This window comes from Notolepis coatsorum (assembly GCF_963971535.1).
Source record: "Notolepis coatsorum genome assembly, chromosome: 9".
Classification (NCBI taxonomy): domain Eukaryota; kingdom Metazoa; phylum Chordata; class Actinopteri; order Aulopiformes; family Paralepididae; genus Notolepis; species Notolepis coatsorum.
In genome coordinates, this window is record NC_140173.1 from 57,433,744 (window position 1) to 57,449,890 (window position 16,147).

At 42.2% G+C, this 16,147-nt stretch overlaps 1 protein-coding gene across 1 annotated transcript in view; it reads left to right on the forward strand.

Annotated features, from left to right (window-relative positions):
- hps1 (HPS1 biogenesis of lysosomal organelles complex 3 subunit 1) overlaps positions 1 to 16,147 on the forward strand; it is an 82,145-nt gene that overhangs the window by 21,478 nt on the left and 44,520 nt on the right. The window contains exons 4-7 of the mRNA XM_084321542.1: positions 7,220 to 7,362; positions 7,784 to 7,892; positions 10,162 to 10,322; positions 15,877 to 15,979. Coding sequence (XP_084177668.1) covers positions 7,220 to 7,362; positions 7,784 to 7,892; positions 10,162 to 10,322; positions 15,877 to 15,979 — 516 coding nt within the window. The remainder of the gene's footprint in view (positions 1 to 7,219; positions 7,363 to 7,783; positions 7,893 to 10,161; positions 10,323 to 15,876; positions 15,980 to 16,147) is intronic.

Sequence of the window (16,147 nt, forward strand, 5' to 3'; positions counted from 1 at the left end):
GAAGAAAATTACCCTTGATTGTGTTTAACTTGCCGCTTTTCCGATCCGTTTTCTGCACTAAATGAAGCGTAAACAATGTGCCGGGAGTGAATTTACATTTACATTTACATTTAGTCATTTAGCTGACGCTTTTATCCAAAGCGACTTACAAGTTCTGTACGACAAGCCATCAGGAAGGGCACAACTCTATCAGCTGAGCAACAATGTTCATCAAAGTGTTGAGTGCTACAGTGTAGGTTAGTTTATTAGGACAAGTGCATGACAGTACGGTTAGTTAGGGTTATATATTTTTATTTTTTTTATATTTTTTTAATTTTTTTTTAATTCAGATAATGGTTGAAGAAGTGCGTCTTTAGTCGACGGCGAAAGATTGGACGTGATTCGGCTGTCCTAACTGGGGTGGGTAGTTCATTCCACCATTGTGGGGCAAGGACTGAGAATAGGCGACTTCTCTTTGATGACCCTCCCGGAGCTTGGATAGGAGTAGGTCTGAGGCGGCCAGAAGATGCAGAGCGTAGGGGTCTTGAGGGTGTGTAGTTAGAGACCATTGACCGGAGGTAGGCGGGAGCGGTTCCCTTTGCCGCACGGTATGCTAGGTTGAGGGCCTTGAAGCGGATTCGTGCAGCAATGGGGAGCCAGTGCAGGTCCCTAAGAAGTGGGGTGACATGGGCCGACTTCGGTAGGTTTGAGATCAGGCGGGCCGCTGCGTTCTGAATGAGTTGAAGAGGCTTAGTGGCAGTGGCCGGGAGGCCAGCGAGCAGTGCATTGCAGTAGTCGAGGCGGGAGATGACTGTTGATTGGACGAGGAGTTGGGTGGCTTCTTTTGTCAGGAAGGGGCGGATCCTTCTGACGTTGCTCAGGAGGAATCGGCAGGTTCTGGTCGTCGCTGCGATGTGAGCAGAGAAGTTCAACTGGTCGTCGAGGACAACACCAAGGTTCTTGGCGGTCGGGGATGCAGTCACAGCTGCATTCTCGACTGTGATTGAAAGGTCGGTTAGGGGGGAGGATTTGGCCGGCAGGTGGAGCAATTCTGTTTTGCTTAGGTTCAGTTTGAGGTGGTTGGACGTCATCCAGGCGGAGATGTCGGACAGACAGGCCGAGATCCGCTCAGAGACGTGGATATCTGAGGGAGGGAAGGAGAGGAAGAGTTGAGTATCGTCGGCATAACAATGGTAGGAGAAGCCATGAGACGTGATAATGTTACCCAGTGATTTAGTGTAGAGGGAGAAGAGAAGGGGTCCTAAAACCGAGCCCTGGGGGACACCCGTCCGCAGGGGGCGGGTGGCCGACAGGGTCCCTCTCCATGACACTTGGTAGGAGCGGTCATTGAGGTATGATGACAGCCATGTCAGCGCAGAGCCAGCCACTCCCATTCCTGCGAGGGCCGCAAGGAGGATCTGGTGGTTGACTGTGTCGAAGGCTGCAGATAGATCTAGGAGAATCAGGACAGAGGAGAGGCCTTTCGCTTTTGCTAAGTGAAGTGCCTCTGTGACCGCAATGAGGGCTGTCTCTGTGGAGTGACCAGTCCTGAAGCCTGACTGATTAGGGTCTAGGAGGTCATTCTGTAAGAGATAAGCAGTAAGTTGGTTGGATACAGCACGTTCAAGTGTTTTAGAAAGGAAGGAGAGAAGAGAGACAGGACGGTAGTTGCCTATGACGGTAGGGTTCAGGGTTGGTTTTTTTATGAGCGGCGTGACTCTGGCTTGTTTTAGGGAGGTGGGGACCACCCCCGAGTTGAGTGAGGAGTTGATGGTTGCAGTTAGGAATGGGAGGATGTCTGGTGCTATGGTCTGGAGGAGTGGGGAGGGTAGCTGGTCCAGCTGGCAAGTAGTCGGACGGTTCGACGTTACCAGTGTCAGGGTCTCTGCTTCTGTAATGGGAGAGAAAGATGACAGAGTGAAGGATGAGGTTCTCGATTCAGCATTTGGAATGGGTGGGGGTTGGGAGAAGGAGCTGCGGATGTTCTCCACTTTTTCCTCAAAGAAGATCGCAAAGTCTTCGGCAGAGAAAGATGAGGGAGGGGGGGGTGGGGGGGGAGTGAGGAGGGAGGACATGGTAGCATGCATTTTGCGAAGATTCTTGGCAGAGGCCTCGATCCTATGGTGGAAGAAAGAAGCTTTGGCATTAGTGATGGTTTTGGAGAATGTTAACAAGAGGTTGTGATATGTGTCGATGTCAGCAGTGAGGCGTGACTTTCTATACTTCCTTTCAGCTGCTCTCAGGACCTGTCTTTGTTCTCTCACTGGATCTGTCAGCCATGGACTGGGTGGGGAACGGCGGGCAGGTTTCTCAACGAGGGGACAGAGCTTGTTGAAGGAGGTTGCAAGGGCTGAAAGGAGGGTGGAGGTTGCCATCTCTGTGGAGAGAGCAGAGAAGGTGTCACTCAAAGGTAGAGCGGATAGTATGTCAGAGGAGAGGGTAGAGGGGGATAGGGAGGGCAGGTTGCGTCTGAGTGAGACTGTTTGAGTTGGGGTGAAGACCTTTCGGTTAAGCATGAGAGTTAGTGAGAAGGATATGAAGGAATGGTCAGATACATGTAGGGGAGTTACCGTGGTGTTAATGATGCTGGAGTTACGGGAAAATATGAGATCCAAGGAGTTGCCTGCTTTGTGGGTGGGAGGCATGGCAGTGGGAGTCAGGTCAAACGATTGTAGGAGGGAGACTACTATGACTGACTGAGATGAGTCAGGCAGGTTGAAGTCGCCCAATAGAAGGAGAGGGGTACCATCTTCCGGTAAGGAGCTAAGAAGCATGTCCAGCTCATCTGTGAAGTGATCGAGTGTACCTGGAGGGCGGTAGAGTGTAACAATGGTGAGATTGAAAGGATTAGAGACAGATACTGCATGATATTCGAGAGAGGAGAGTGACAGTTCTGGGAGTGGTGTTACGTTTGTAGCCCATGAAGGAGATGTCATGAGGCCAGTGCCTCCACCCCGTCTGGAAGGTCGAGGTGTGTGAGTAGTTATAGTTTGTAGATAATGCTGCAGGTGTTGATGAGTTATTGGGGGTTATCCAGGTCTCAGTTAGAGCCAGGAGCTGCAGATTTAGACTATGGGCGTAGGCAGTAATGAAGTCAGCTTTCTTGACTGCTGATTGACAATTCCATAAGCCTCCCCGTACTGTGACAGGTGTATTAGTGGCTGTAGGAGGGTAGGAGAGATTAGCCGGGTTGCTAGCAAACTGCCGTGGGTGGGTTAGGTCTGTTCTAGAGGAGCAGATTGTGGATATAGGTATGAGACACATTGTCTTGTCAAGAGTGGCAGGGAGGAAGTAGGGAAATAGCAGAGTGGGAGGGAAAGGATTTTTCAGAGTGGAGTGTAAGATAGGACTAGGGTGTACTTAGCACTAGGTAAATCGGTGGGTCCCTCGGCGGAGAACTCCAGGAAAACTCCTCCTCTTTGTCCCTCTTCGTTTCTCGCCGCTTCGCTGACGCTACACCAGCAAGCCTTTAAATCTCTATCACTAATTAGTGCTGTCTTAACACCTGGCCCTTAATGGGGGCACTTAACAAAACAAAATGGCCGTTTTAAACACGTCCCTTTAATCAAGTCAGCTGGTTCCTCACTTTTAAGATTCACTAATAAACTTAAAATGGCTTACCCTAGTTTTCAGTATAAAGCAATGTTTCTCAGTGAGTGTGTCCTGTCCTTCCTTAACAGAGCTCAGTACAGAGTGATTTCAACACAGTCTGGACCTCTGCTTTTAAACAGGGCAGGCTCTTAATGGCTCACTCAGCAAATCAGTTGCTACTAGTAAACAGGAAACAGTCCCTTAATGGGGGCACTTAACTAAACAAAATGGCCGTTTTAAACACGCCCCTTTAATCAAGTCAGCTGGTTCCTCACTTTTAAGATTCACTAATAAACTTAAAATGGCTTACCCTAGTTTTCAGTATAAAGCAATGTTTCTCAGTGAGTGTGTCCTGTCCTTCCTTAACAGAGCTCAGTACAGAGTGAATTTGTCCCCCAAGCCGTAGTTGCCTAGCAACAACAGATAGGAAGTTGACTTCGAGAATGGACTGTCCCACCTGGAGCTGCTGACACGGCAAGCCCTGGTTGGGCACGACCGGTTGCATGAAATAAGACGAGACGAGACGAGACATTCCTTTATTGATCTTGTACTATATAGATAGTTATTAATATTTATTGTTATATTGTAGAAATGTGTGCATTGAAATGTCTGTAAAGTCTCGACGACATTGAAAATGAGGGCGACCTGTCCTCAATTGTAATTTCGAGAATAAATAAAGGTTGATGATGATCCCCTTGGGGAAATCTGGTACAGTTATGGGTAGGGCAGAAAGACATAAATAATGGCAATAAAATTAGATCTGAATATACAAACATGAGAAAAAAAATACATGTGTAAACAAAGGTGCAGATTAGCATATGTGTGCCCTATCAGTTATATTCTAATTAGTGCTGTCAATAGATTCAAAAAAAATTAACTAATTAATCTCACAATTTTCTGTAATTAATCTAGATTAAAAAAAGGCTTAGAGGACGATAATGTCTTGTATGAACTACCAGTAATATAAATCATATTAACAACAAAAATTTGTTCCATCTTCATGTCAGATGATCTTCAAAAAGGTGCATGAGTCAATGCAAAAAAAGAACAAGCAAAGATACTGCTGAAAGTTCAGAACGTTGAAAATGTTTCACTCCATAGATTAATCTACTGTAGATAAAACTAAAATAACGCTTTAAATAATTTTAATTAATCTCCAAAGTTAAAGCATTAACTTTGACAGCCCTAATTATAATATATATATATATATATATATATATATATATATATATATATATATATAATGTTACAATAAATATAGGCAATACAGAATTTGAATCTGAATGTACTGTATACAATGAGTAAAAGTAAACCGTATACACAAGATACCCTAACTGGCATGATATACGACTCAGGGGTAGGCAACCCTAGGCACGCGTGCCTGCATAGGCATTTTCATAGGCACCCCTAGGGGGCAGCAAAAAAAAAAATATATATATATATATATTTTTTTTATTTTTTTTTTTTATAAATGTTATAGTGGGGGCGGTTAGGTGGCCGAGCGGAGATTGTGTTCGTCACCAGCCCCGGAGCTGTGAGCTCGATTCGCCTGTTCGAATCCAGCTCACAGCTCCGGGGTTGTCACCAGCTTGGCTGGCCGTCTGCACTGATACAATTGGCTGTATCAGAGGGTGGGAGAAGCTGGCGGGGTGGGTCCGGGTCGTTGTAAACAGCGACTCCTACAGTTCGGTCGGGGCGCCTGCTAAGCGCGGATTGGACGTGAGGGGGATAGTGTGGTCCTCCCACACGCTACGCCCTCTCAATGAGAATCCGCGCTGCCAGGTGAAAAGAAGCGGTGATTGGCTGGACGTGTGTCGGAGGAAGCACGTGGTAGCCTCCACTCTCCCAGATGATCTGACTGGGGCGTAAGTGCGCAGCGATCAGGAAGGGACTGGGAATTGGCATACGACTAACATTGGGATGGGAGAAAATCGGAGGAAAATGGAGGGGGAAAAAGACGAAAAAAAAAAAAAAAAAATGTTATAGTGAAATATTTTGCACTGTTGTCGCATTTATCTTGTTGAGATCCTCCCACAGGATCTTTTTACTAACACATTTAATTGAGACCCTTTATTTGTTTATTATTTCAATTTAGCTGGAAATACATTGCTACATCATTCAGTAACATTTGCAGAGCCTTATAACAAAAACATTATTACGGTCACCATTGTGACCAGTGTGATTAATCAACAAATTTTATTATTTATTTTTCTATTTCATTGAACATTGCACATGTTAAAAGCAATTGTTTTTACTCAAAATGTGAGTATTACCAAGTCAACTTGTGTTCTTAAAACAATGACAATAAACATAGTTTTATTAGGTTGAAATAATGTGGTTGTGTACTTATTTTTCTGTTAACTTATTATGGATTGAAAACTGAAAACCTTAATGCACAGTAACTGAACTCAATATTTTTAAGTTCTGGTAACTTATTATTATTTATTTTTTTACAGTGTAGTCTTGCGATCAATCAAAACGTATTTACACATATACCTCACATTCACCCTCCATTCACATCCTGGTGTTCTCCTGGTGTTCTCCATTAGGCCTGTAGGTGGAGCTATGACAGCACACGTACAGTACACACACCGATGGTGTGTGATGTGTCCAAAAATGAATGGGCAAATGTGAGTGAAATGGTCGCACTGTATGCAGCTGTTTGTCTGCATTGCACCCCCCCCCCCCCCTCCCAACTCAGATTTAGGGTTGATACAACCATCATAATAATATTGTTAATAATAACAATAACAATGATGTAATAATGTAAAAAATTATCATTAAAAATACCTGATTATGAGAAAAAAAATTTACGATGCATGGAATATTGTTGAGGCACACTAGTTACAACTATATTTCAAACAGGCACTCCATGTCAAAAAGGTTGCTGACCCCTGATATACGTTGTAGTCCGTGCAGGTTTTGGTGGTTAACTCCTAATAGTTCTCAAGTAAGCTAGAAATATTTTCTGTATACAGAATGTATATGTACAAAGCTTCTTTTCTCATCTAGACTAGAGCATGAATCTGTACGACACGAATGAAAAGCGATGCACAAAACGACCTTGCTCGAAGAACTCTCTTCTCGCTGTTTTGGGTCATTGAAAAGCGCTATACAAAATAAATGAATTATTATTATTATCCTGCTTGTTGAAGCTGAGCCGTTCCCTCTCCTGGCCTTGGGGCAAACCGAGCGATGTGAAAATGACACAGTGCAGGTTGAATGTTGTACAGGGCTTTCCTTAAACAAGGGTATAGTGGCACAACGCCACTATGACAATGTGCCAGCGCCACCATGTGTTTTTAAAATAATATATTATAATAATGTTGTTGTTTTTTGCAGTGAAAGCTCCGGGCCAGTTTAGAAACGGACGCATCATTGTCTAATACGTGATTGCTCAGTCCTCTGTTCCTCTGTGTGTGTGTGTGTGGGTGCATGCCTGTGTGTGTTTTGTAACCGTATACTGTACTTAAATAAATAACTTGTGTCGCAGGAAATTACAGCAAATGTCTTTCTTGCTCAAGGACGCCTCCCGAGCCACTGTCATCTTATCTTATCTTGTCTTATTTTAGCTTAGCTTATTTGATCTATAATGCACCTGTGTATAGATGAACTGTAATGAGGATGTCACCGCGTGTCCCCGTCCCAGTTCGACGAGACTCTGTACATCGCCGTGAACGGCGATGGAGACGAGGAAGAGGAAGACCTGAGGAGGAAGATCTTTGTGATGAAGAAGATGATCGAGGTCCTCTTCGGCATGGTCACCCTCAGCACCGACCTCCTCAGGAAAGAGTGTGTTGTTGTTGTTTTTCTTTGTTGTATGTGGTTGGATTAGGTCTTTATGAGTGCAGTCAGTCTGTGGTTCTGGCAAATCAGGGGCAGACGAGATGCACACATAGCCAAGTAACAGAAAGGTCTGTGTACATGGGAACATAAAAAGAGCTTTGTATGTAATTGTGCTAGCATGATAAATCAGTTTGTGGTGGGCCTTGACAGTGGACACTGTCTTGTAATTGTAATTAGCCACCAAAAATTATGGAATATAATATCTCATGGATATCTTAATACTTTTATTGTCTGATAATAGGATATTTTAGATTATATATTTGATTTATTTGTATTATTCCAATATTTATTTGATTGGAAAATGATAATACAAAAAAATATATATTGCTTGAATGAAATGTGTCTGAATGGTATCGTGTGTCACCAGACTGCGCCCTCAGGACACTGAGCAGAGAGCCAGACTGTGGAAACACCTTCAGAGTCTGCTGGAGACGTACAGCCACCTCCGGGACAATGACCAGAGCTTCTTGGTGGAGGTACAATACAGTTGTAGACTACTAACTACATCTCAACCTTTTTGGCTTGAGGTCTACAAAAACAAAGGGATGTCTTTATTTTTGAGTGATGTTCCCAAAGTGGACTTGTCGTGAACTTTGGCACCAACGGATGGTTTTGATTCTCCCTTTTTCATGCTGCTATACTTGGATTACGCTAGAAAATCCTACATTGCTTGCGAACTGACAGTGTAAAAACGAATTCTGTTTTGTCTCTATATAGGTATAGTGACCTGAGAGAAGTCACTTTTACTTATTTGATAGGGTACATGCAAAAGTAGATTGTTAACCTTCTGTAGTGTTGTAGTGAAAGTGTTAACCCTTTGCAGTGTGGTAGTGAAAGGGTTAGCCTTCTGTAGTCTGGTAGTGAAAGTGTTAACCCTTTGTAGTGTGGTAGTGAAAGGGTTAACCTTCTGTAGTGTGGTAGTGAAAGGTTAACCTTCTGTAGTGTGAAAGTGTTAACCCTTTGTAGTGTGGTAGTGAAAGGGTTAACCTTCTGTAGTGTGGTAGTGAAAGGTTAACCTTCTGTAGTGTGAAAGTGTTAACCATTTGTAGTGTGGCAGTGAAAGGGTTAACCTTTTGTAGTGGTAGTGAAAGGTTACCCTTCTGTAGTGTGGTAGTGAAAGGGTTAACCTTCTGTAGTGTGGTAGTGAAAGGGTTAATTCATTATTACATATATATATATATATATATATATATATATATATATATACAGTATATTGCCCCAAACAACTGTAAATGTCTGCGATGCATAATGGAAGTCCACATTCACAGCAAAATATGCACGTATCGCTTTACGAAACGCATCTGAACAAAAGCCAGACACTAATCACTGATGGGATTAAAACTTGTTGGGAAACAATCTGTCGATTCAATACGACCTCAACAACAGCCCTATTGTTTTACCCGGCAACACCGTTGGCTAGCGGTGATGTCACGTTGAGAGCTGCAAGACATGTGGATAGTAGAGCAAGGACGTGTCCTGATTGGTTATGGATGCGTTGCTAATTAAATGAAGCTGTGGACACAGTGTTTACTGCATCATATTGTATTCTGTTTAATAACTCACAAATACCATTTGGATTAATCCCTGTTTGATTCTACACACCGTCATGACAGATGTATAGCCTCATTATTGTTTCATGACAATTTATTGATGCTACCTGTGAAATCATTATACCTGTGAACGTGCCTACATTTAGTCTATATATCTTAGCTTAGCCATTGCAAGGCCATTTTAACGTGTGTCTATATATATATATATATATATATATATATATATATATATATATATATATATATATGTATACATTCAAATAACAATGAAACAACAGCAAGGTGTGATATAGACTAGGGATGCTCGATATTGGCTTTTTTACCTATACCGATATTGTCCAACTCTTAATTTCCGATACCGATATCAACCGATACCGATATATGCAGGCCCCCCCCCGGTCCCCCCCCAATTTTTTTTTAATAATTTCAGGTAATTAACACTTTTATCGCCAGGGTTAAATTCATAATTTACCATCCCTCGCCAGCCCTATTTAACATGGAGAAGTTCCCCTTCTTTGCAGGGCTATAACTTTTTAAATTGTATTGCTAAATTGACATTACTATGGCCCATTCAACGTCCTATATCTATTGTTCAGGGTGTAGCAACGTTATACTTTTTCATTCACATATTCATACTAAAATACGGTCTAAAGTATAAGTATGTTTTTATCGTTTTCTGCAGCTTTCTCCAGAACTTGATTTATAGCCCCAAATGCATTATATTGATGATGAAATACAGTTTGATAGGAATCTGTGCGAGATAAAAAATTTCAACTGGACGTGCTTCTAGGAGTTACTAAGTATGATCTTATGTTGACCGGATGGGCGGGGGGTCGTTTATAATTCCGTGGCCAACGTTATATCATTCATCTAGTGTGGGTGATATGATCATTAGAGCAGTTAGTATCGAACACGTTGAAAAATAACGCTGGATCTTACCGTATCTTCCTCGCGCCGTTGGACGATGAGCGTGGAACTGAAATATTCCTATTATGGGATGTAGAAATATCCGATCCATTTCCAGGTTGTATAATAGTATATACGTCCAAATCATGTTGTTTATCGAGTTATTTGCAACCGATCGATGTCCAGTGTGTCAAGATGGAGTCCCGCTAACGATAGCGAGTGCAAATGGCGCTTTCTTTTAGGAGCTTGTGTTAAAGCATCTGTTTTTAATCTGCTCTTCCCCCATCAGGCCGTGGAGAGACTGATCCACCCCACGCTGTGTGAGCAGTGTATAGAGTTCCTGGAGCGGCGCTTGGTGCAGCAGCTGAACACCAGCGCAGAGAGGGCCGGGGAGGAGGTCCTGCACGCCTTCATACTGGTGCACACCAAGCTGCTGGCCTTCTACTCCAGGTAGCACTTCATACTAGGGATGTCCGATATTATCGGCCGATATTGGCATTAAAATGTGACATCGGAAAATATCGGTATCGGTTTAAAAAAATCAAATAAAATCTTTTTACATTTCTATAACCTTTATTTACCCAGGCAAGCAAGTAAAAACAAATTCTGATTTTATTTATTGTCAAAAGTATGCATAATGTTGTGTTATTCCACAACAAGAGATATGTAATGTTAATTACCTGAAATTATTCAGTTTTTTGTGGGGGGAAACCCTGCATATATCGATATCGGTTGATATCTGTATCGGAAATTAAGAGTTGGACAATATCGGTATATCGGTATCGGTAAAAAAGCCAATATCGAGCATCCCTACTTCATACTGGTGCACACTAGAGGATGACATCTTTTCGGGATTCCCACGGGATGGGAGTCAATTTCACTTTGAATCACGTGATTGGGCAGGATCGGGAGTAAAAGTCAACGGGAGCAGAAGGGAGTGGGAACTATGACAAGAAAATCAACAGGGAGTGATATTTGAACATTTCTCACCCTCGTTTTCATTCAGTCACAAAACACTAGAGGTCTGGGGAAAATCGATACGTAGTAGTATCGCGATACTGTATCGATACAGGGATGCCAAGTATCGATATTTAATGATTCATAAAAATAAAATAAAGAATATATATTTTTTTGTATAAGGAAGTTGCATTGTTCATTTCAATACCTGTAATAGTACAGTAGTCCACACACACACATGTGCATTCAGTTAAGTTGGAATATGACTGTAATACAAACAGTTCAGTTTGTCAGGTACACGCAACACAGATTACAGTGTTTACATCTGTCTGCTTGAGAAAATACCATGTTCTGCAATAAAAATTATTGAAGTGAGATGAACAGACTGAACTTTATTTTACGCAATACTCAGCGTATCGCGATATATTTAGTATCGCGATACTATCGTATCGTGATGCAAGTATCGCGATAGTATCGTAACGTGAGGTCTCTGGCGATTCCCACCCCTACAAAACACTGCAGCACAAGCCAAACGAACTACAAGTCTAGTACTGCATCCGGCATGCAACCTCAATCCTGTTAGGTTGAGCAGAGCGAGAGTAATGGAGGTGCGTAATATTGCAATAAAAAAAAAACGGGAGTGGGATTCTATAAAAGTTTGGCTCAGGATTGGGACGGGATATTGGGATCAGTCCTCTGTGGGAGTGGGAGGGAGTGGGATTTTTTTTTAAACTCATTTGGGATTGGGATGGTATGGGATTATTTCTGTGGGAAGGAGCGGGAGTGTGGATTTTGACTCCCGCTCCTTCCCACTCCCACAGAAATAATCCCATCCCATCCCAATCCCGAGTGAGAGTTTAAAAAAAATCCCTCCCACTCCCACAGAGACTGATCCCACTCCCGCCCGAATCCCGTTGATTTTGTTGTCATAGTTCCCACTCCATTCTGCTCCCATTGACGTTTACTCCCGGTCCTGCCCAATCACGTGATTCAAAGTGAATTTGACTGCCATCCCGCGGGAATCCCGAAAAAATGTCATCCTCTAGTGCACACCAAGCTGCTGGCCTTCTACTCCAGGTAGCACTCGGCCTGGACGCTGCTATTGAAGGCATTTTAGTTCACGATTTCTCTTCTTCCTTGTGCACTTTTCACAAAGTGGGGGACATGTTTTTATTCTTCAGCTAAGTAAATGTCAAGTCAAGTGTTCCTTTATTAATTCCCTTGGGGAAATTCAAGTGTCATAGCAGCATGGGGGGGGGGGGGGGGGGTACAGGTAGGATAGGTACATAGATAATAGAACATAGAACAAAGAGCAAGTAATAATGACAATAGTGATAACGGTAGTGGTAGTGAACAGTAGTGAGTGGCAGGATTCAATCAGACAGTAGTAATAGTGATGATGGCATACAACACCATCATCAGTAGACAGTAGACAAAGAGGTGTTGAAGATATTGAGTAGGGCAGGGCCTAGAGTTGGGAAGAGTTTTTTGATGAGAGTTGCTGGAAGAGGGTCAAACAGACAGTCAGATGATTGACGGGGGCTGGCGTGAGCTGGGAAGTGTCGTTTTTTTTTTTTTTTATTCGAAAGCCCTGGGTCTCTTCTTTCAAAAGACTACACTCAAAGTTAGGTTGTGCCAAATCCTTGTGTAAATCCTTGCCTTTTTCCGACAATTTCTATAACTAATATTTCACAAATAACACTTAAAACCATTGGTAAACAAACGTGGTGCTGAAAATATACACTTTGACTGCTGTTTTGACAGGGTTAGGCTTAGGGTCTTTACTCCTGGCTTCATTTGAAAAAGAAAACGCAACATTAAAGGGGAACTATTTTACTATTTCTTTCACTATTTGGGCACTTTTACACAATTCCTGTGATCTATGGAACACCTCTGTACGTTTTTTTTTTTCAAAAAAAATCATTGTTTTGTATTTCTAATAAAGTACTCAAAAACAGCATTTTTCTACCTCAAGATCTTAAGCCGTTTTGAGGCTGGGTTCCAACCACTGTGTGGCCTGGTGCCAACTGCCACATCAACTGCCACATTATTATGCAGCTGAGAAATCTCTGACATCACAGATATGCACATTTTCAGATGACTCAGGAAGAATTGGAAGAATGCGCCAATATGAGAATTGGAGACATAGATCCTATTAACACTTTGAGTGCCACTCACGAGATATCTCTGGTTTTTAATAGTGACGTTGAATGCCACTCACGAGATTTCTCTGATTTTTTTTTTTTTTTTTAGCGATCTGAAAAATTATTGCATCACCCGAGCCTACCCGAGTATAGCCGAGCGGCGCCGGCGATCACTGTGGAAAAAAGCGCCCCCTGTCGTCTCCCAGATGACATAAGTGATTTTGGAATGGACTCAATGAAAATGAATGGGGAAAAAAATCCGGTACTCCACATTTTCCAGTCCACTGATCCAGCCGGGGTTACCACAGTTCATTCTGGAACCTCAGATCCCCGCTGATCATGGAGTTCTACAGTATCGCGTTGGATCCATACACGTATCGATTTTTTCGAATGGTGATCAGGAATTGGAATATACCAGTTGGATACCATCTGATGTCAGGTAAGGACTATGTTATCAGTGTTAGGATAATCAGAGTAAGTTTGATGAAGATATAGGCTGTTTTGTGAAATGTCTTCTTTCGGTTTCACTGTAAAAGTCCGAGAGGAAATCAACGAGGCGATTATCCGTGCGCGGCCGTAATGTGCAAAAAACAATCTGCCTTGACAGCACTGACTGGAAAATAGTCTTTGATAATGCGATGGGCAGATTAGACACATAGCCATAATTTAAAACATAGATTAGGCGATATTAACGTTAACATTGGCGCCGATGGTGGCATTCAGCCGGTAAAAAGGAAAACCAGGCGTGGCGCTCAAAGTGTTAATATAAGTCCACATAGCCAGGAAACAATGCTAAACACTGAAAAAGGCCATTTATAAGATAGTTCCCCTTTAATTCATACATTCTGTAGAGATGGATTTATGGCGTGATGTCATTGTCGGTCCGGTACCGGAACGCTGCTGCTTAAGATAACACAGTGTATAAAGTTGTATATATTATACTATATATAGAGAGGGATATATGTGCATAGAATAAGGCATCTATTATTGGAATTTGTTTTCTCCAACAAACGCATCTATTTCTTTTTTTGTGATCAAATCTTTTTATTAAATTTTTTCTCCCACATGAAACAAGACGCAACAAAATACAGTAACAATAATAATAAGCAAGACTTCACAGGACAATAACAGCAATAATGACAATAAAATAGAAATAATACAAATAATAAAGACAGAATATAAAATAAAATGATATTGCCACAGACATTACAAAAGAAATGTCTTCCCCCACTCCCACCCCAGGACCCCTCAGGACCAACATCCCGACCCCGCTTCGCTGCTAGATCATGGCTCTTACTCTCTCAGCCGCTGACGCCCACAACCCAATGTTGGATTCTTTAACTCCAATTACCCGAGCAGTGGAGATCATCTAAGAATATTGGTCATTGTAAGTTTTTCGGGGGGTGTTTCCATTTCATGGCTATCAGTTTTTTGGCTGCTGTAACTCCCGCTAAAATTAGTATTTTTTGTTGTATGGGAGCCGGTAGCTGGGAGATATCATTCAGGAGTAGTGTTGTTGCGGATAGTGGAATTGTCAGGTCACATATATCCAAAAGCTTAATGGTTATGGTTTTTCAAAATCTAGCCACCGGTGGACATTCCCAAAACATATCATCTCATACATCTGTGCGCTGTCAGACAGATTCAGCCATCAGACACGCTGCTAGCGCATAACGGTTTTGTGTATGTTATTTAGTTAGACCTATTGGACATTTTCATTGACATAAGGAGATTTTTAGTTTTGTTTATTTATTAAGTTAATATAAAAACGTGTTTGGAAATTATTTTCATTTGTTAAATACATGCTTTTGATTTTGGCGAGTGACGTGGACTTTTGTTCACTAATTTCTCGCCACATATCAAGCATACAGGTAAGCCTGCATCGTTAGTAGTGAAAGCAAATTAATCTGTCCACGCTGAATTAAACCCTATATTTTCCTCCGAGATACTTTTTTTTTTGGATTTATCCATGGTTAGCTTACTGGAGGGGGGTCGTAAACTCAAGATTAGCCACCTGCAGACGACAGGGAGAGGCACGGGGTGTGACGTATATTTTTATTGATGAAATATTAAACACAATCCACTCCAATTTCACGCTGGAACATGCTGGTGGTCAAAAAAATCAAGGTGGAGAGATCTTGAATATGCACAGGGATGGCACAAATCAAAGAGAATGTGTCTCGGGTAGCGGACTCTACTTATTGTGCTCTCTGCAAATAGATCTGCCCCATCTATGAAAACACACTTGTGACTAGTCTTCCGATAACGCAAGATAAGCCATGCTGCATTCATTCGGAAATACCTATTCCAAATGCTATTTATAGAGTTGAACAACAATTAAACTCATGTGTCTATTTTACAATTAACTATAATTTATTATGAGTCATACCGAACACTTCAGTGTTGAAACTCTAATGCATGGAAGCTTATTCCATCTGTTGCAGTTTTCCTATTCTACTGCTTGGTGCCATGTACGCACGGTCAGAGCTGTGCGTAGATGTACGCACAATCTCAAGCACACGTTCATATTGATAAATCCCATACTTTGTTTAGAAATGATCGTACGCACGGTTTACGCACATATCTGTGCATACGCAGCATTGATAAATGAGGGCCCTGGACTTGAACTTGTGACCAAAGACTCATGTGCATCTCTGCCGTCCTGTGCGCCCCCGTCCCCGTCCCTCTTGTGCCTTGTATATATCTTCTACCATTTATTTTTAAGATCTCCTTATTTTTAGCATTTAACATTTGCTTGTATTTAAGTTGTTCATTCTATTGTGTGATCTGTGTGATGTTGTGTAGGGCGGACTAGCAAAATACGTTTTTCATTTTCAAACTGTCTGTTTAACTGTGCACATGACAATAAATCATCTATCATCTTGAATCTCTTGTGGTTCCAGTCGTAACGCCAGCACGCTCACCAGCTCTGACCTCCTGACCCTCATCATCATGGCTCAGAACATGTATCCTAGCAACATCAACCTGGATGACCCAGGGCCTGAGGTACGTACAGTACGCTGCCATTTACAGACGCACAGGATCCCTGTAAGGGGTGTCACAGGGGTAAGCGCTACCAAAGGTTTCCAGCTGTATATGTACCGCTTCGCTTTGCTCGCTTCATAAATTAACTTTTATGACGGTACGTAATTTTATTTTACTTACTCCGAAGTA